Source organism: Talpa occidentalis, unplaced genomic scaffold (genome assembly GCF_014898055.3).
Source record: "Talpa occidentalis isolate TD23 unplaced genomic scaffold, MPIMG_talOcc4v2.1 talOcc4.9, whole genome shotgun sequence".
Taxonomy (NCBI): Eukaryota; Metazoa; Chordata; class Mammalia; order Eulipotyphla; family Talpidae; genus Talpa; species Talpa occidentalis.
Genome location: NW_023605305.1, coordinates 12,993,197 through 13,013,356, shown reverse-complemented (window position 1 = coordinate 13,013,356; position 20,160 = coordinate 12,993,197). Strand labels below are relative to the sequence as shown.

The 20,160-nt window shown below is 44.4% G+C and overlaps 1 protein-coding gene across 2 annotated transcripts; it reads left to right on the top strand.

Annotated features, from left to right (window-relative positions):
* The first annotated feature begins 6,904 nt into the window (after positions 1-6,904).
* Positions 6,905-18,992, top strand: ZNF436 (zinc finger protein 436). 2 transcript variants are annotated; one of them, XM_037499078.2, is made up of 4 exons: positions 6,905-7,472; positions 8,652-8,744; positions 9,526-9,652; positions 12,554-18,992. In XM_037499078.2, exons 2-4 carry the CDS (start codon positions 8,712-8,714, stop codon positions 13,807-13,809), a joined length of 1,416 nt encoding a protein of 471 aa, XP_037354975.1. In that variant the 5' UTR covers positions 6,905-7,472; positions 8,652-8,711; the 3' UTR covers positions 13,810-18,992. The 2 variants fall into 2 exon arrangements, with proteins under 2 accessions (XP_037354975.1, XP_037354974.1); XM_037499077.2 differs by lacking the exon at positions 8,652-8,744 and having other exon boundaries at positions 6,906-7,472.
* The last annotated feature ends 1,168 nt before the right edge of the window (positions 18,993-20,160 follow it).

The window sequence follows — 20,160 nt, the reverse complement described above, 5'->3', positions numbered from 1 at the left end:
CCTCCACTTGTCACACAGTCTTTGCACATGCTGTAGGCTGAAGCACAATAACCTCATCTCCTCCTTCATATTCCAAGATGAAGAGAGTATGAGCTGCAAGACAGTTAGCATTAATTTCTGCCACCCAGGAAGGCTTCCTAGGAAAGGGAAACTTATTGGAGGAAAGACAAGGTTAAGAGAGAGGAAACATAAGCAACGTGCTTGGGATAAAGGAGAGAAGATCTTCCCCGGAGTGTTATCCAGAAGACCTTGAAAACAAAAGTAGATTCAAGATCCTGACCAATTCAGAGGATATTTTCAAAAGATTACAGGAACCTGAAATACTATATCGAATAAGAAGTATCTCTTGATAGTCTCATCCAGACTACCACATCTCTGTCTCTAGCCCTGAGTTTTCTCGAGCTGAAGGCTTAAGTCACCAAGTACCTATGTGGATATGTCCTCCAAGAACCCCACTGGCTCTCTCAATAGAATTAATCTAAAACTAAGCCCACATCTTTAATCCCTTCTTTTTTGTCTTTTCTATTTGTCAGCAGGTTCATTACTTAGAACCATCTTTGACTCTTTCTCCTTGCCCTGTTCACTTTATCAGTTACCAATTCTATAGTCCCTACCTCGTCCAACCCTTCTTTCCATTCCCTTTTTACCATCAACATTGTCTTTCAGGTATTTCCCCCCTTAGGCTGATGCAAAAGCCATATATATATATATATATATATATATATATATATTTATATATTTATATATTTGAAGAGCAGGTTTATTAGAGAAAGGAACAGAAAAGTAAAAGACATTTGCATAGACACAAGTGGGCAGGAAGAACTGCCCCCCAAAGGGGCAGCTTTGATGCAAAGGCCTTTTGAATCCTCATAGCAGCCCTATCTCCCAGCATAATGTCTGGCACAAAAACAGGAACATAGTAAGCTTGTCCCAAGACTATGGGCCTATGTGATGTATTTTGTGTCCCAATATGTATCCCTGAGAGTGTTACATTGGATACTTTTTAAAATGTAAATTCTGCCCTTTTTGTGTGTAGGATGTTCTGTAAATGTCTCTTTTTTTTTTTTTTTTTTTGAAGACTTATTTATTTATACAAGCACTGGAAGCACTGGGTACAGTCAGAAGCGCGGGAGGGTGAGAGAATTCACCAGAGCCAGAGCGGGGAGCAGAGCAGGCAGAAGGAGCGAAGTACACTGCTGAGGGGAGCAGCGGGCGGCAGGAGAGGTCTGCGCGCCATGTGGGACCCTCCTCCGGCTGCCGGGGAGCAGGCGGGGATCGAACCGGCGCTGCAGAGGCCGCAGGCAGCATCGCAACCCAGCGCTCAACCGCTGCGCCACCGGGGAGGCCCTGTAAATGTCTCTTATTCTAGGGATGCAAGGATGGTTTAGCACACACAAGTCAACTGATGTAATTTTCTATATCAGCAAAAGTAAGGACAAAAATCATATGATCATATCAATAGATGCAGAGAAAGTATTCAACAAGATAAAGCACTGATTTATAATAAAAACTAAACAAAATGGATACAGAAGGAACATATTTCAACATAACATAGCCCATATACTATGACTTCACAGCCAATATCATACTCAATGGTGAAAAAGTAAAAACTTTCCCTCTAAGATCAGGAACAAAGTAAGGATGTCCACTTATACTAATTCTACTTAATTTACTATTAACAGGTCATAACTAGAGCAATTAGACAATAACAAGAAATTAAAGGATTCCAGATTGGAAAAAAAGTGAAATTATTATTTGCACACAATATGATATATAGGAAACCCTAAAGACTACACACGCATGCACATACATACACACAACCATGAGAAGCAATAAATGAGTAAGGTGGCAGAATACAAAATTAATACACAAAAATCTGTTGCAGTCCTGTTTTCAAATAATGAGGGAGAAGAAAAATTTAAAAACAATTCCATTTACAATCACATCAGAAGGAAAGAAATAATAAATTTAACAAAGGAGGTGAGAGATCTATAGAATCAAAAGAAAGACACCATTAAAAAGACACAGAACAAGACACAAAGAGCTGGAAAGATATTCCATGTTCATGGATGGGGAAAATATAGTCAAAATAACTATAACCATCATACCAAAAGTAATATGCAGATTCAATGCAACGCTTATCAAAATTCCAATGAGGGCCTCCCCGGTGGTGCAGCGGTTGAGTGCTGGGTTGTAAAGCTGCTCGCAGCCTCTACAGTGCCAGTTCAATCCCCGGCCACCGGGCAAGGGTCCCACATGGTGCGCAGACCTCTCCTGCCACCCGCTCTGCTCCCCTTGGCAGTGTACCTCATCTGTCTGCCTGTTCTGCTCTCCGCTCTGGCTCTGGTGAATTCTCTCACCCTCCCGACTTCTGACTGTACCCAGTGCTTGTATAAATAAATAAATAAATCTTTGGGAAAAAAATAAAACCTCTATGTATTTAAAAAAAAAAATTCCAATGATATTTTTCAAGGAAATAGAACCAAAAAAAATACTAACATTTATATGGGAACACAGAAGACCCCCAAACAACTGAAACAACTTTGAGAAAAAAGAAAAATGGAGGCATGTTACCTGATTTTAAACTATTTTATAAAGCAAAGAAATTAGACATGGATCAATGAACCAGAACTGAGACTTGGTGTCTAAGACTGACAATTTACAACAAAGGAGCCACCACCCTACAGAGGAGAAAAGAAAATTTAATATGGTGTTGGGAAAACTGGACAGCCACATGTAAAAGAATGAAAAAGGATCACTCTCTAACTCCATACACAAAAATAAATTTAATGTGGATTAAAGACCTGGATGTAAGACCTAAAGCCATGGAATACAGAGAAGAAAACATAGGTGATATGTATCATGACTTCAATGATAGAAATGTCTTTGGGGAGATGACCCCAAAGGCAAAAGAAATTAAAGTAAAAATAAACAATTGGGACTACATAAAATTAAAAAGCTTTTAATCAATGGAAGAATATATCAGCAGATTAAAAGGACAGCCTACTGACTGGGAGAAGTTATTTGCACAGCATACATTCAATAATAGGTTAATATCCTAGAGCCTTGGTGGCACAAGGAGTTAAGTCTCAGCACTATGAAGCAATCCGCAGCCGCTGCAGCGCAAGTTCGATCCCTGGCCAGGGAGGTGACCCACGTGGCGCAGCAGACTTCTCCTGTCTTGCCCGCTGCTCCCCTCAGCAGTGTATTTCAGTTGATCGGCCTGATTTCAGTTGTTCTGTTCCCCACTCTGTCTCTGGTGAATCCTCTCATCCCCTGCCCCGCCCCAAACCTCTGGCCTGCACCACAGCTCTTCTATGCATAAATAAATAAATCTCTTAAAAAAAAAAAAGGTTAATATCCAAGGTATATAAAGAATTCACTCAATTTAACAAAAAAATTTTAAAAAGGCAGTTCTGAATACACTCTTCCAAAGAGGATAGAGATTACCAACAGGCCTATGAAATAATGTTCACCACTTCTTACTAGGGAAACTTCAAAACTACACTGAGATATTCTCTCCTCTGTGAGAACGATTTACATGGAAAAAAGACTGCTAATAAGTGTTCATAAGGATATGGAGAAAAAGGAAATCTTATACATTGTTGATGGGAATGTCCATCAGTGCTGCCATTTTGGAAAGCAGTGTGGACCTTCCTCAAAAAAAAAAAAAAAAACCTAAACTAAAAATAGAACTAAAACTAAAAATCCAGTTATCTCACTCCTGGGTATCTATCCCGAGTCTATGAAGTCATCGATTTGAAGAGTTACATACACTACAATGTTTATTGCAGCATTGTTCCCGGTAGCTAAGATATGGAGGCAACCTACGTGCCCACAGATAGAAGACTGGATACAGATGTGGTATGTAAACACATTGGAATACTATTCACCTATAAGGAAAGATTGAATTTTCTATTTGCAGTAAAAAAGAAGGAACCTGAGGGGCTATGTGAAGTGGATTTAGTCAGAAAGATTAAAGACAACTATTGGCTGATTTCACCCAAATATGTATCATACAATGTAAGGAAACAAAACAGATGAATAGAACGCAAAAACAAAAATAAACTACTGCACCTTGACAACTGAACTGAGGTTACTAGAGATGAAGAGGGTGGGAGGTGGAGCACAGCTGGAGAGGGGTATAAAAAAAAGTTGTACATTTTTAATGCAATTGTTTGCATTTGGGGGGAAATGTTGATTCAGGAGAAAACAATCCGAAATATATGCAGTTATAGAGAATTCTCCAATCCTCTCCACTTCCCCCTCTGCAGAGTCAATCTGCTCTTCTCACCCCAGGCCAACCCCCCTTGCTTGTCCCCCCAACCCCCATCTGTACCTCATCACCAGCTTTGCTGATCCACAGCCAAAGGCAAGCAAACAGGCTGACAGGCAAGGGAATGTAAGAGACTGTCCCTGCTCTGTTTCCTCCCCCTGTCACTCCACCCCCATACTCTTCCCTTTAGCCATACCCGATCCTAGTCATTCTGGAACAGCTCTGTCCTTTCTCGCCTACGTGACTTCGCACATGCTGTTCTTGAAGACTGGAATCCCTTCCCTTCCCCCTTTCTCCACTTCTAAAACTCCTACAGCCTTTGCAAGCCACCCCAGTTGTCACCTCCTCTGTGAAGCCTCCTCTCCTGACCCCCAGTTCTGAGTTCACCCCCTCAGTGCCCACCAGCTAGTCAAACTGCAAAGACTGCCTGCATGTAGTGTGTCTCCCATGTCCCCAACTCCTTCCTGCCTCAGGCTTCTGCTCTGTTGCTGGCAGGGGTCAAGAGAAGTCCAGGCCTCTTTTATTTTTTTGATGTTCCTGGTATATTTGAAAATGAAGAGATGACAAAACAAGATCACAAATATCGAGGGATATTTTAAAATATTTAATGAAGTAATGCTTCTCATGCAAAAAATCTGTAACATAACTGCTGCTCACATGATAACCATAGGACTATATTTATTAAACATTATAATTTATAGTGCTCCACAGGCACAGTGGTCTGTTAATAAGAAACAGTCTTAAAGGGGCCTCCCCGGTGGCGCAGCGGTTGAGCGCTGGGTTACGAAGCTGCCTGCAGCCTCAGCAGTGCCGGTTCAATCCCCGGCTACTCCCAGGCTACCGGAGAAGGGTCCCACATGGCGCGCAGACCTCTCCTGCCGCCCGCTGCTCCCCTCAGCAGTGTACTTCGGTCCTTCTGCCTGCTCTGCTCCCCGCTCTGGCTCTGGTGAATTCTCTCACCCTCCTGCGCTTCTGACTGTACCCAGTGCTTGTATAAATAAATAAATAAATCTTAAAAAAAAAAAAAAGTGATGTTATTAAAAAAAAAAAAAAGAAACAGTCTTAAAGATACACAAGGAGAATCTTTGATCAAATTGGTCAGTGTATCTGATTTAAAACGTATAATCCCATTTGGAGGTAATGTCAGGTCCCCCTGGCCTTTTCCCCAGTGACAGGTTATGCTGCTGCTTCTGCACACAGTAGGTTGTGTGCTCTATGATGGGAACAAAAAACAGCTTTCCAAGTTGGTTATGGAAAACCCACATACAATAAGTATTCCTGAGAAACAATGAAGTCCTGAACAATGGGGCAGGAAGCCACCGCCTCCTCCAATGACCCCAACCCGAAGGTCCAACTGAAGACTGCAACAGGAAGCCCCTCACCCGGTGTCTTTCCTCCCTCTCTCCCCCATCCCTCGCCCTTCCCCAGCAGAGCCAAAGGCAGTCGCGCTTTCCATCCCCTCTCAGCCTCGCCTAGCCTCCACCCCCTCTGGAGGATCCCAGGTGAAGAAAAGAAAAGCACAGACTCACAGAAGGAGGCAAGCAGCCAAGCTGGGCTCGGAGAGTCGTCCTGCCCCCAGGCAGGCCCGAAGAATAAAAGACACAGCGAGAGGACAAAAGAGGACTTAAAGCACTGGAGCTTGGGGGAGAAAAGGCCTAAAGAAAGTTTACAAAGCAATCTGTCAGAGAAGGGGATGAAAAGGGGCAGCCCCTGCTGGGCTGAGGGCCTTCGGTGCTTGCCTCACCTTAGGCCTAATTAGAATCCTGCAAGTCTGAACTGATGCCCCTCCTCTTCACCCCAGAGGTTTCTCTGAGCGTGAGGCCTCAACTTGCTGGTTTGCTGACAGTCCCAAATTACTGCTGCTCTACTGGCTCAAGTCACTATTTGCTTGAACCCACCCAATTGGCCCAACTGCAGTTCCCTCTGGATTTCCAGCAGAAACACTATGTGAGGATAAGGTCACTAGCAGATCCTCACAGCTGTTGGGTCACCCTGACTTCCCAAATTCTCTGAGCCAGTGAAAAGATCTGGCTTTTCTGGAACCCCCCCCCCCAACTACCAAAGGCAGTTATAATAATAATAAGTTATCAGATAACTGCGTGGAGTATTTTAAATCATTTCATGTGGTACTCACCACCATCTCAAGTATGATTTACCATTTTACAGAAAGGCAAATGTGCCCAGAGAGATTAAATGTCTTTCCAAATGTACACAATCCAGATTCCAACCCAGGACGGTCTGACCTTGATCCTCACACTCTTCCCATCAGGGACACTGCTTCTTGAGGATCCTCTACAGTTCCTTTTGTTTGTTTGCTTGTTTTTTGTGACACCCCTATCAGTTCTAGATGGGGTAGGATAGTACATTTCCTTGGTGTCTAAGAATTCCTAGCTTCAAAGTGGGGGGTAAGGAGTGGGAGAGCAAGAGTTTGCCTCATGGCTGGGTAGGGTCTCCTAGTTCTTTTTAGACACTTGAGTAATTTAACCATAAATAACTGGGCACTGGGAACAGGACACTCACTAATAAAAGCAGAGCCTGGAGTTATGTTCAAAAAAAAAAAAAATTCTAGCACTCAGTGGGTGGATGTATCTGCAAAACAAAAGAAAAGCCCCTTTCCCAGCCTAGCAGAGAAGTCTCCTGTACAGTTAAGAGACAACAGGCTTCTGGGCACGTAGCCAAGGTTCTGGGGATATTTATAACTTGAAGAGGGTGGGAGTCCCTAATAAGCTGCTATATTCTTTTTCCATCACTTCCCTCTCCAAGACTACAGCGAGCTCAGAGCTCTTCCCCACGCAGAATGCCTGCTTTCCCTGCTGCTTGGAGTCCATTGTCTAGTTTTCTCATCCTGGCTGGGGCAAGAGAAGGCTGCCAGTCCTTCCGCTCAGAACTCCAGCTGAACGCAGCCTAGCTGTTGCTGGTCCTCTCTGGCTAACTGCTGTGGTCTCAGGGATCTGCTTATGCGCCTGTGGTTCCTCTGAGCTGCCTGAGTCTGAGGTCTAGGGAATCTGTGAGTACTTGGATCCGCCCACGAACTCGGGCGTTTGCCGGCAATTCTACCTGCGGGTCTGAGCTATCCGGGATCTCCCAGTGATCTCCCGAACCTCTACGAACGCCCGAAGTCTCAGAGACCGGCGCTTGCAAATTTGGAATCTGTTTGAGGCCTCTTGGATCTATTGGATCTTTTGCACACCAGGCGGTAAGTCTGTTCGTTCCCAACTCGGGTTTTTGGCTTCCGGCCTTCGGCCGGTCAGGGGCTGCTAACACCCCGAGGCCCCGCTCGGCTCAGGCCCGCCGTGGCCCCATCCCCAGAGGTGCAGGCGGCCTCCAGGGACGCCTTTGGTGGCCAGGCCCTCGCGGATGATAAGGATCGATCTGGGGCCTGGCGTGTTCCCCCTCGCCTCTGATTACATTCAGGGTTTTCGTTTCCCCTCCGATGGGCGATACGGAGCCCGCTTTGCAAGGGGCGCCCTCTTTAGAAGGACGCGGTGGGTCGCCCCTACAGGGTTAACAGCGATGGAGCCGCGACACCGCCTGGCCCGGACCCGAGCCGCGCTCCGGCGCCCACGCGCGGCGCCAGGCCTCCTGGGAGTTGTAGTCTCCGCGGCCCCGAGCTGGTGCCGCAAGAGCTGCTGGGAGATGTAGTGCGTGGGCGGGGCTCAAAGTTGCGGCGCGGCCGCCTGGCCGCCCGGGGGTGGGCGTCAGCGTCTCGCCTCAGTCGGGGCTGCCCGGGGCGGGATGGTCCCCGCGGAGCCCGGCGCGGGCCGGCATCTAAGTTAGGCGCGACGTCGCCATTACGGGCCGCCCGAGATAGGCGTCAGGGCCGTGAGGAGCCGCAGAGTAGCCTCCCTGACCCGGCCGCGCCGCGGCCCCCGCGAGCAGGAGGCGGGGCTGCCGCCCCGGCCGGAGGCCGCGCTTCCCCGCCCTTTTGTTCTCCCCTCCCCGCGCCGGCCTCCGCCCGGCCTTTGTACGCGGGGCTGGAACTCCGGCTCCCGGCAGGCCCGGGAGGGCGCAGGCGTGCGGGGCGGCCTCGGGGAGCGGCCGGCGGCCTCCCCCGGCGATTGGCTGCGGCGGCGCCGGAAGGGCCGGGCCTGCGCGAGCGGGGGCGTCGGGGGCTGGGCCGGGCGCCTCCTCCCAGCGGCGTCGGCCCGACCCGGCCCGGGGAGGGAGCGAGCCTGGGCGCTGTCTGGGGAGAGTCCGGCTTTGCCTCCACCCCTCGGTGGCGGGCCCGGAGGGCGGGCCGCGCTGCCGGGTCCGGGAGAGAGCGGCCGGCCCGAGCCAGGGCCCTCCCCGCCCGCCTGGCGGCCAGAACTCCAGCCCCGGGGAGTGGGCAGGGCCCGTTTTCTGTGCCTCACGCCCTGCTTTTCGCCTCCTTTAGCGCTGTCTGTTAGCTGCTTTTCCTGCTTTCTCTCCTGGGAGGCGCGTCCTTGAGCCCGAGATGGCAGCCACCCTGCTCATGGCTGGGTCCCAGGTAAGCCGGGGGTGCTTCCCGCCCCCTGCCTCAGCTCGCCCATCTCGTCTCTTAAACTGCCGCCTCTCTGCTCTGCAAACCTCCGAGAAATTCCCTGGGAATAAGTGATTTGCTCGTGTCGGTATGCTGCCTGCAGGGACCTAGTGTGTCAGGCTAGTGTAGCCACAAACCAGCAATTATTGAACACCTGCTGTATGCCTTTAAATATTGGGGACACAAGATGGAGGGGACGGACGTCCCCGCCCGCTCAACCGATGCACGCGATGAAGGGCGGTGCGCGCGATGGGAGCTCTGTTTGCCATAGGGACAAGTGCCTCGATGTGGGGATCGCGGATTGGGGGTGCTGGTTTCCGTCTGAGGGGTCTGGAGGGAGGAGGGTCCAAAGCAAAGAGATGGGGGAGGGACCGAAGAAGAGTTGGTACAGAAACAAAGTCTTAAAGAATAGTGGGATTTCATTAATCTTAGAAAGATATCACGGGAAACGAGGAGCGTGTGAATTAAGGTATGTTAATGCTAGTTGCGTTCTGAGAAAGGAGGGCTAAAGGATGTTTCCCGTGATGGGGTGGGGGTGTCTTACCGTGGGACCAGAGCAGTCAGCTCATAACCTGCTCCCTTCTTTACATCTCTTTTTTGCTTGTTTATTTTTTTCTTTGGACCCTGCAGATCAGACTTGATACCTTTTACCTCCTCAACGTTTCTAGCCATGTCTCTCATTTTCAAGAAGAAAAGTTGGTACCATCCTCCTAGATACAAGTAATAAGGAAGCATTGTGTGATTTCAGGCACCTGTGACATTTGAAGATATGGCAATGTACCTCACCCGGGAGGAATGGAGACCTCTGGACCCTACACAAAGGGACCTTTACAGGGACGTTATGCAGGAGAATTATGGAAACGTTGTCTCATTAGGTAAGTAAGGACTCTACCTTTCGTCAACCCACGATTTTGAGACTGCCAGAAATGAGTTAGCACTTTCAACTGGAACTAGTTGTTTGATTTTTAAAGCGCTTACTTGGGGATTGGCTTGAGTTAAGTCCTCAGGCAAATCTGAGTGTGGGAACATCAAGGTCATGTTGTCTAAAAAGAAAGAACATCTCTGCACATTTTAGAAACATTCATATTTCTTGTGCTTTGAGTCATTTGCCATTCTCCTGCCTGTTTGGACAGATCACTGACCAAACAGGTCTGACATAATGGTGTTTGCCAGAATATAAATGCCCTTGTTAACAGTGCTTTTACTAGAAGATGAGGGGGTTCTGACCCAGGTTCATGGGAGGGTAAAAGCCACCTTCCTGTGTTTGTTTTGGCTTCAGAGCCCTAGCTTTGCTTCAGGTCCTTTATCTGTCTGGAGCAGGTACTTGTCCAAAGATGTTTCAGAACTGATGATAGATTTCGAGTGTGTCAAATATTGCTCCTGGAGAATCCTGAAATAAATGAGAGCACAAATTTTCTTAGAGAGGGAAACTTTTTGTTTGTTTGTTTGATGATCTTCAAACCCATCTTTTCTTTTAACTATCCTTTGGTCTGAGTGTAACTAGAATAAACAATATATTCTTAGGCTAAATAGTCCTTTGACTCATTTTGTCACCTGTTAAGACTTGACAGAAGTTAGCAACATGTGTGGTTCACTAGGTCATCCATTACTCGTTAGGACTAACCCCCTTTTAAAAAAAAATCTTTATTCCTATAGTTTTTCCAGAACAAAAGGTGACTTGAGAATTTTGTCTTCAACTTGGGCTCTCTCTGACTTCCTAAGTTTCTTGGATCCTTCTTTTAGAAAAACAAATAGAAATGAAGTTATTTACCCATATCTGCAGTGTGTAACCTAGATAATTCATTCTGAGCAAGAACAAAAAACAATATGTAAGAATCTTAAAAAATGTAGATCTGTATTTCTGTGGTCTAGCCCAGTGAGCATTTGTTAGAAGGATGAATGTATGGAAACACTAATATAATAGCAACACTAATAGTTATGTATTATATATAATACTAATAGCTATTATTATCATTAGGAGAGTGGGTTAAATAATGTTTACAAAGCGTCTTTACCTCAAGATTCCTTTAAACCTTAAATGTATTGTCAGGCATTCGGAAGCTCTAATAAGAGCATGTTGTGTGTACCATTTACCAAACTAGTTTATCTTTTCTTCCAATATACTTAGTAACAGCTTTCTGAAGAGTGTACTAAGAAACATAACTTGGAAAAAGCAATGTCTGTTGGAAAGTTTTTGTAGACTGTGGTTGTATTATTTTGATTTTCATTTGGAGACTGTAGTTGGTCCATGCCGGTATTCTGAACCAGGCATTTTTTTACCTCCAACCTCTTCATCTCTATTTTCATTAAAAGGCCACTGGAAAGGGGCCTCCCTGGTTGAGCACTGGGTTGCATAGCTGCCCGCAGCCTCTGCAGCGCTGGTTCGATCCCCAGATGCTCCCTACCGGAGGAGGGTCCCACATGGCATGCAGACCTCTCCTGCAGACCTCTCCTGCCACCCGCTGCTCCCCTCAGCAGTGTACTTTGGTCCTTCTGCCTGCTCTGCTCCCCGCTCTGGCTCTGGTGAATTCTCTCACCCTCCCCCGCTTCTGACTGTACCCAGTGCTTGTATAAATAAATAAACAAATAAATCTTAAAAAGAAAAAAAAAAAAAACACCACTGGAAAATAGCAAGTAACATTTGGCAGTCATTTTTCCTGTCAGCTAACTCTTGATATAGGTAGATAAAAATTCATTTTTTATCTCCATACTAATTTAGTAGGTGGTGACAAGGGCTTGACAAGTTAAAAACATGTACACACACACATTGACACAAGATAGCTAGACTTTTGGTTTTTTGAGATTCAAATTTAAAAGTCTCATTTTGTTTCTGGTTGTTTTCTTCTTTTGATTTTTTTTTTTTTTAAGATTTATTTATTGGGCCTCCCCGGTGGCGCTGTGGTTGAGCGCTGGGTTGCGAAGCTGCCTGCGGCCTCTGCAGCAACGGTTCAATACCCAGCTGCTCCCCGGCCACTGGAGGAGGGTCCCGCATGGTGCGCAGACCTCTCCTGCTGCCCGCTGCTCCCCTCAGCAGTGTACTTCGGTCCTTCTGCCTGCTCTGCTCCCTGCTCTGGCTCTGGTGAATTCTCTCACCCTCCCACGCTTCTGACTGTACCCAGTGCATGTATAAACAAAACAAACAAACAAACAAACAAATAAATAAATAAAACATGCCTCTATTTAAAAAAAAAAAAAAAAAGATTTATTTATTTATGCATACAAGAACTGGGGTGTAAGCCAGAGGTGCAGGTGGTGAGAGGATTCACCAGAGAGAGAGTAGGGAACAGAACAGGCAGACTGACTGAAATACACTGCTGAGGGGAGCAGCAGGCAAAGTAGGAGAGGTCTGCTGCGCCATGTGGGTTGCCCCCTGGCCAGCCCAGGTTCAAACTCATGCTGCAGTGGCTGGCGATAGTTTGACAGTGATGTCTTTAACTCCTGCACCACCAGAGAGGCCCCATTTTCTTTTTTTGAAACACCAGGCATATGTACAATATTCCTCAAGAACTGCTGCCTGTAGTGATAAAGAGTATGTCTTACCATACAGACATGGATTTGAATCCCTGCTTCATCATTTATTATTGTATGACCTTTCACAAACTACTACACCTCTGGGTCTTGGATTTCTCATTCATAAAGTGAAAATCATCATAATGCCTAACTCAGGGTGGTTAAGGTACCTCACATAAAGGACTTAGCAAAGTTCATGGCACACAGTAGGTAATTTTGTGTAATGTTTACCAGTATTATTATCATTATTTACCTTTTTATTGCAGATTTTGAGATCAGAAGTGAGAATGAGGTGAATCCAAAGCAAGAGATTAGTGAAGATGTAGAATTTGGGACTGCATCTGAAAGACCTCTTGGGAGTACTGGAGAGGAGAATCCTGAAAGTGAAGACACCTTTGAAAGCAGGGATAGATCAGAAAGACAGTGGGGAGATTTAACAGCAGAAGAGTGGGTAAGCTATCCTCTGCAGCAAGTCACTGATCTACTTGTCCACAAAGAAGTCCACACAGGTATCCGATATCATATATGTTCTCACTGTGGGAAGGCGTTCAGTCAGATATCAGACCTTAATCGACATCAGAAAACCCACACTGGAGACAGACCCTATAAATGTTATGAATGTGGAAAGGGCTTTAGTCGGAGCTCACACCTTATTCAGCATCAAAGAACGCATACTGGAGAGAGACCTTATGACTGTAATGAGTGTGGGAAAAGTTTTGGAAGAAGCTCTCACCTCATTCAGCATCAGACAATCCACACTGGAGAAAAGCCTCACAAATGTAATGAGTGTGGGAAAAGTTTCTGCCGGCTGTCTCACCTAATTCAACACCAAAGGACCCACAGTGGGGAAAAACCATATGAATGTGAGGAGTGTGGGAAAAGCTTCAGCCGGAGCTCCCATCTAGCTCAGCACCAGAGGACCCACACAGGTGAGAAACCCTATGAGTGTAACGAATGTGGGCGAGGCTTCAGTGAGAGGTCTGACCTCATCAAACACTATCGAGTCCATACTGGGGAGAGGCCCTACAAGTGTGATGAGTGTGGGAAGAATTTCAGTCAGAACTCTGATCTTGTGCGCCACCGCAGAGCCCACACAGGAGAAAAACCTTACCATTGTAATGAATGTGGGGAGAATTTCAGCCGCATCTCACACTTGGTTCAGCATCAGAGAACCCACACTGGGGAGAAGCCTTATGAATGTAACGCTTGTGGGAAAAGCTTCAGCAGGAGCTCTCATCTCATCACGCACCAGAAAATTCACACTGGAGAGAAACCTTACGAGTGCAATGAGTGTTGGCGAAGCTTTGGTGAGAGGTCAGATCTAATTAAGCACCAGAGAACCCACACTGGAGAGAAGCCCTATGAGTGTGTGCAGTGTGGGAAAGGTTTCACCCAGAGCTCCAACCTCATCACACATCAAAGAGTTCATACAGGAGAAAAACCTTATGAATGTACCGAATGCGAGAAGAGTTTCAGCCGGAGCTCAGCTCTTATTAAACATAAGAGAGTTCATACCGACTAAGTCCTATAATGATGACTGAAAAATATTTCATTTGAAGGTACAATTTTATTTGGTATCAAAGAGCTCTTTCAAGACTGAGCTGCTTTTACTGTACTGAATTTCCTTGTTGTGGGCCACACTTTAAAACATCAAAGACAAGCCATTTGAAATTCTAACCCACAGCTTTGGGAATGTTATCCCCACCTCCACAATAGTGATTTTTATTCACTCAATACTAATTAACTACTTTATCAAAAACAGTCCCATTAGTAACTGGAAATCTGAAGACCAGGGGATAAATGCTGGTAAATGCTCAGGCCTGGAAATGGAGTAAATCATTATGTTGTTTTCTCCCATCCTTGGCCCAAACAACTGTGCTGGGTGAAATGTTAGACTGTAATAGGGAGGTAACAGCTGCTTTGGAAAAAGACAACCAGAGACTGCCTGAATTGCCACACCTATTAACTCACCATAGTTGGGCACACACATCTTCCCCTTCAGAGGGCTTTTTTTCTTGAGTTGCTCATGCATGTTATCCTTCCTAAGAGCAGCGTCTACACAATGAAGGCAATGATCATAACTCTTCTCATTGTTTCTAATTTAGTTTTTAAAGCTTGCATCTTTGTGAAAGTTAACTGAAGATACAGATTGAAAGGAAAAATGAGACACAAGTTTGGGGACCAAGGACTCATCAACAGTGGTGACTTTAACAAGAGATGCCCACTGTAGTTTTGCCATTAGTCAGAATTTATTTATTTTCTTTGGAGATCATTATAGGGAATATATCTTCAAGGAAAGGTAGGACCATAAGTGTTAGTGGAGTGTAAGGAGCAAGTGGAATTGACCACTTTGGGAAGGAAGCACAGAGTCCCTTCTCAAGAAATACAAGTTATTTCTGTTCTCTTTCTGCTCTACCCTTTTAGGTCAGTTCTCCCTATACTGCTAACTCTAATATTTGATAAGGGCCACATCCCAGTGTTTATCTTAGCTTGCATAAGAGCATGTGTATGTACAGTAAAATGTGTATTCGTATGGTTTTTCCAATAGAAGAAACTGAATTCACACAGAATTAGCATGTTCTTGGGTGATGTTGATCATGTGTCAGAACTACAGACAACTCCGATGGGAGAAATGTCCTTTTTCTCATTCTTTATGTAAAAATTTTAAACACTAGTGCTCCAGTGTGCACTCTTTAAGATCTGTCTTTGTACAGAACTAAACACTTCTTTATGTGTATCAATTGTGGGAGATAGTGACTGGACAAATAGGTTGATTGTCCTGTTCTCAGGCTGAATTATCTTCTCTTTGACCTAGTCACAAGGAATTACTAAACCTAGATAGTAATGTATTTCCATCCTCCCAGCCTACAGATATAAGTGGTTAAAATAATCGACAAGTTTAAGCCCAGTAGTGTCAGTTTCTTTATCTCAGTCTGAAAGAGTTAAGAAATATCCCAAATGTTGCTATTTATGCAAGCATTTGAGAGGTGTGGGGGATGGATACCCAGAAGATGGGACTGGAATAAGGAATATATATATATATATATATTTTTTTTTTTAAGAGTGCCTCAAGTTATTTCTACTGTGCTTTATTGTGAATGTTGTAACATTTAAAAAACACTTTCGCTGTAGCTCTTTGGAACTTGGTATTAAAGGAGCTGGTGATCTCTCTTGGGTATATATTATAATGAGTTAACATGACCCACCATTGTGTGGAACTGCATCCCTTGCAAATGACATAATTTCAAAAGTAATAGAAAGAAAACCCACTCCATCAAGGAGGTTTCTTTATGTTGTCACTCCTATTTAGATACAAACTTGGGCAGGGAGCATGTTTTCTGTTCTATACAAAATCCAGCATACTGGGTAATCACATTTTGATTGTTGAATGACTTACATGTTCTTGAAGACTAAACTAAGTCATGTCTTTTCCCACAGCAGTGTAGCTGATGGTTCTATTGAGTATCAAAGTTCTGCTGTTTCTGTGAGTCACTTCAGGCATCAGCTTTGGAGTGACCATAGAAGACAGCATCTCTATGGCCTAATTGTATTCTTCTGTCTTTTCCTACTCTCCTGCCCCACTCTGGCCTTTCCTGCTGCTGATTTTGGGCTTCTAAATCCACCAGTCCTCCTCCATGTACACTCTAGCTGGGAAGCTAAAAGGGCATGGGCTAGACCAGGTCTATGTCCTCTCTTTTTACCAGTTGCTGCCCATTTTGCTGTATTGAACAATGTGTAGAAATTGTACATTGGACTCTTTTTGCTAATGCTTTCTGCATGCCTTCTGCTCCCAAGTCTGGCTGCTTCTGCACATACCCTTAACACTGTGCCTGTTTTCTATGGTTGTGGAGAGTAAGTGAACAAGTAAGTACTTAGAACAGTTTTCCTTATGACATTGGTCACAGTTATCCTAGTGTCTGTCTACATCTGTATTCTAACAATATTCTACAATTAAAAGTATAATTTTTAAAATCAAAAAACTGAGAATTGTTTTAGTAATCCAGCACCAGTACATAAAATGGCTTTGCATCAGAGTAATTAAAATTGGGCACAATTATCTTTATATTGATGTATTTGTCCAGATGTTCTTGTAGAGATTTGGAAGTCTAGTGTCTTCACACATTAGTGATCCCTCTGGTTATTGTCATATTTTGAGAAAATGCAAACACTTGTACAGTTTTCTATGAAGATTAGGCTGGTGTGAAAGACATGGAACTATTTGGTATGGATGACTCATTTGCTTTAGAGGGAAAAAAATCCAAAAGGGAAAATGAGAGGAGGCTTTGTTACTTTAAAGAGATATTTTGGTATATCTGTTACGAATATTAAAACAATTTCTACTGAATTAGTGTTGGATCCCAGAACAGTTGTACCCCTTAGAAAGTGTCAAAGATTCTCTATTCATGACATAGCTGCGCAGTCTGCCTAAGGCAGTGGTTATGTATTACCAGGGTGTGGCCACAATTTTCAAATTACTTACAAGTAATTTTCTCTTACGAAACTTTTTTTTTTTTTTAATAAGGAGGGCCAGTCTAGGCAGAGGTAGGGAGTGGTAGTGCTTTAAATAGAGGAAAAACACAAATGTAAAAGAAAAATGTGAGTGAACCCTGTAGCCAAGATTTGGAAAAGAAGAGATTTTATCAAAACACTTGTTAAAGCTCTCTCTACATGTTCCGCATTTTCTATCTGCAAGGAAAGTTAAAGGGAAATAATATTTCCCTTTAACTTTCCTGGCATTTTCCGTTAAGTTTTTAGCAAGTTCCTAAAAACTTCCACTGATGTGTTCCTTTAATTTTGCTTGCAGAGATAGAAAATGCCAGTTCACCTGGAGCAATGTAGCTAAGAGCCTCCCCTCAAAGGGTGTTTGACATGTTAATACTCACCATCATTGTTATGAAATGGTGTGAACTGTTCTTTAGGAGGCTAGCAGTTTAGGGATGCCATTGGGACCCCAGAGTATACAGAGTGTACTGAAATGATAATTTGTTAAATGGTTCCATTTAATTTGTTAAGTGTTCCAAAAGTTATGTTTCTTGAAAAGTAGCTCCTATAGTTGGAGTAACGGACTCTGAAGTATTGGTTAGATACCCATGCCTGCAGTGGAGTAGCTGTCTTGGCCCCTACTAAAAAGGTTAGTCATGTGGGGTCTCTCCCTGGTGGGGCAGGGGTTAAAGTCTCAGCGCTATAGCTTGACCTCTCCTGCCTTGCCCGCTGCTCCCCTCAGCAGCGTCTTTCAGTAGATCTGCCTGTTTTGCTCCCCACTCTGTCTCTGGTGAACCCTCTCACACCCCCACACCTCTGGCTTCTACCCCAGTTCTTGTCTGGAAAAATAAATAAAAATAAATTTTTTACATATTTAAAAAAAAAAGGTTACTAGTAACAAATAATTTAGGGATAAAATTAATAGAAAAATGTTACTTTAAATGCTCATGGTCAGTTTGTAGCATTTCAGCTTCTCCAAAGATGGCTTTGTTTTCCTTCTGAGAGAAAGTGACCCTAATGACATCAAAATCTCCCTTTGAGTTTCTCACAACCAACCCCTGCAGCTCCCTTGTAGGCATCTTCACTCAGAAGTTACCCATGCACCTGAAAATCAGACTTTAAACTGAACTTTCTTCCACCACCTGCCATCTACTTCTGTATTTACTAACATCATTGCCTAGTTTAGCCAAGTTAGAAACTTACATATCATTCTTGATAATTCCTGCTCTTTTAGCCACCCTCCCCAAATCAGTAGTAAATATTAGCTGAAGAGTCATCCAGTCATGACCATACCACCTTCTAAATCCTTCTTAAACCCCCAACCTAGTTCTCACTACTAGTGGTGCAGACCCACCACTGTCCACATAACCTTGGGTAAGTTACTTAGCTTTTCTGGTCCTTGGATTTTCCATGAATAAAATGGGGGTAGCTATAACTCGCTCATAGTGTTGCAAAGTTTAAGTGAGATGATGGGGCTCAAAATATTAACACTAGTTATTCAGACCATTACCAGGCCATCATCTAGATTACTGAAACAACCTCCCAGTGAGTCTTTCCTGTTTTCAAATCCATTTTCTCTGTTCTCCCATATTGCAGCTAGAATGATCTTTCTGAATGACAAATCCCTTCATGCCGCTCTTCTCTATAAAACCTTGTGCTTCCCCTTGCCAGCATTAGACAATGAAATTCTTTTAGTGTGATTTATGAAGAGGTCATCCATGATCTGGCCTCTCTTACCCTCCTCTGCTTCAGTTCTTTGCATTTTCCTTGCACTTGCAACATTCCAAGCTGCATCTCTTTCTCTCCACTCTTCTGGCCAACTCCTCCTGATCTCATGCCTAACTTGTTCTAGGAAACATTTTTTTGATGCTACAAGGCTGGATTAGGTGTTCTTTTTCAGTGTTCCCTGGGTTTGTCCCAATAAGAAAGACTTCATCCCAGTTTTGTAATTACCTGTTTAAGTATTCATTTCCTCCATTAGACTTTGCTCTCCTTGAAGAAGTCCTGTGTCTTATTCACTACTGTACCCTCAGCCCCTAGCAAATGTTTGACTTAAGGGAGGCAGACAACAAATATTTCTTTGGTGTATGAGCAGAGAATATGAATACACTTCTTTCAGCATGGCTGACAATTTTTCACCACAGAAGCTATATGTGAAAGTACTGTAGATACCGTGACATTTTTTAAAGATTATGCATACAAGGACTGGGGTACAGGCCAGAGGTGCGGGGGCGGGGGGGGGGAGGGGGCAGAGTGTGAGAGAGGATTCACCAGAGACAGAGTGAGGAGCAGAGCAAGCAGATCTACTGAAACACACTGCTGAGGGGAGCAGTGAGCAAGACAGGAGAGGTCTACCACGCTATGTGGGTCAGCTCCCAGGCTGGGGATTGAACTCGTGCCACCGATAGCTCTATAGCATTGAGATTTAACCCCTTGTGCCACCAGGGAGGCCCCATTCTGACATTTTGTACATGGCAGAGAAAGAAGTCTTCAGAAGCGACATAACCCAGCTATGTCACCACCCCCTCTCCCAGGTAAATCTGGGCTAAAGATAATGTGCCCCCAACTGCTCCTGTGCTTAATGAATCATTGTCATCTTTAGAGGGTTCACTGGGTAATAGGTTCTTACTATGGCAACTTTAGAGATGTTGCAAGGCAGTCTCAATACAGTGATCCTGGCCAGGATTCTAAGCAACTTCTCTAGATTTTTGGCATTTGGCGAATCCGAATTTTCCAAGTCAAGCATATAAACCAATGGTCGTTAATATTTTGGATCCAGATTCCTTTGAGAATCTAATGAAAGTTTCAGATCCTTTGTTTTTGAGTCTTCAGAGATCTTTATATATTTTGGATCCAAGCCCTTGATCAGATAGAGCATTTGCAAATATTTCTCCCAGTCTTTGCCTTGTCTACTCATTCTCATAATAATGTCTTTTAAAGAACCAAAGTTTTAAATTTTCATGCAGTTCAATTTTTAGATAGGATTTTTTTACCTAAGATATGCTTTTCTAGGTTTCCACGTTGATAGCTCTTAAGCTATCAGAAAATTTCAATTTCTGGTTTTTAGTCAAGGAAGGGAAGAAGCACACTTTCTGGATTTCACTCTTGTTTGGTTACATCCACTCTATTGAAGTGGCAAGTAGCGCTGCCATTAGACCAAGGCAATGGGGCTTCTCCCTGAGCCCTGCTCTGTAGAGGACCCTGATCTGCACCTCATTTAGCTGCACCTCTGCCCGTAAGTCCAAGGGTAGATGGCCATCCAGAACTCATACCTCTCCCTCCCCTTCTAGATCACAGACTTCAAGTATCTGGAAGCTTGAACTTCTTTGTCCACACCCCACTTCCAAGCCTTTTCCCCAGGTGTGTTCCCTTGAGGGTTATACATAACTGC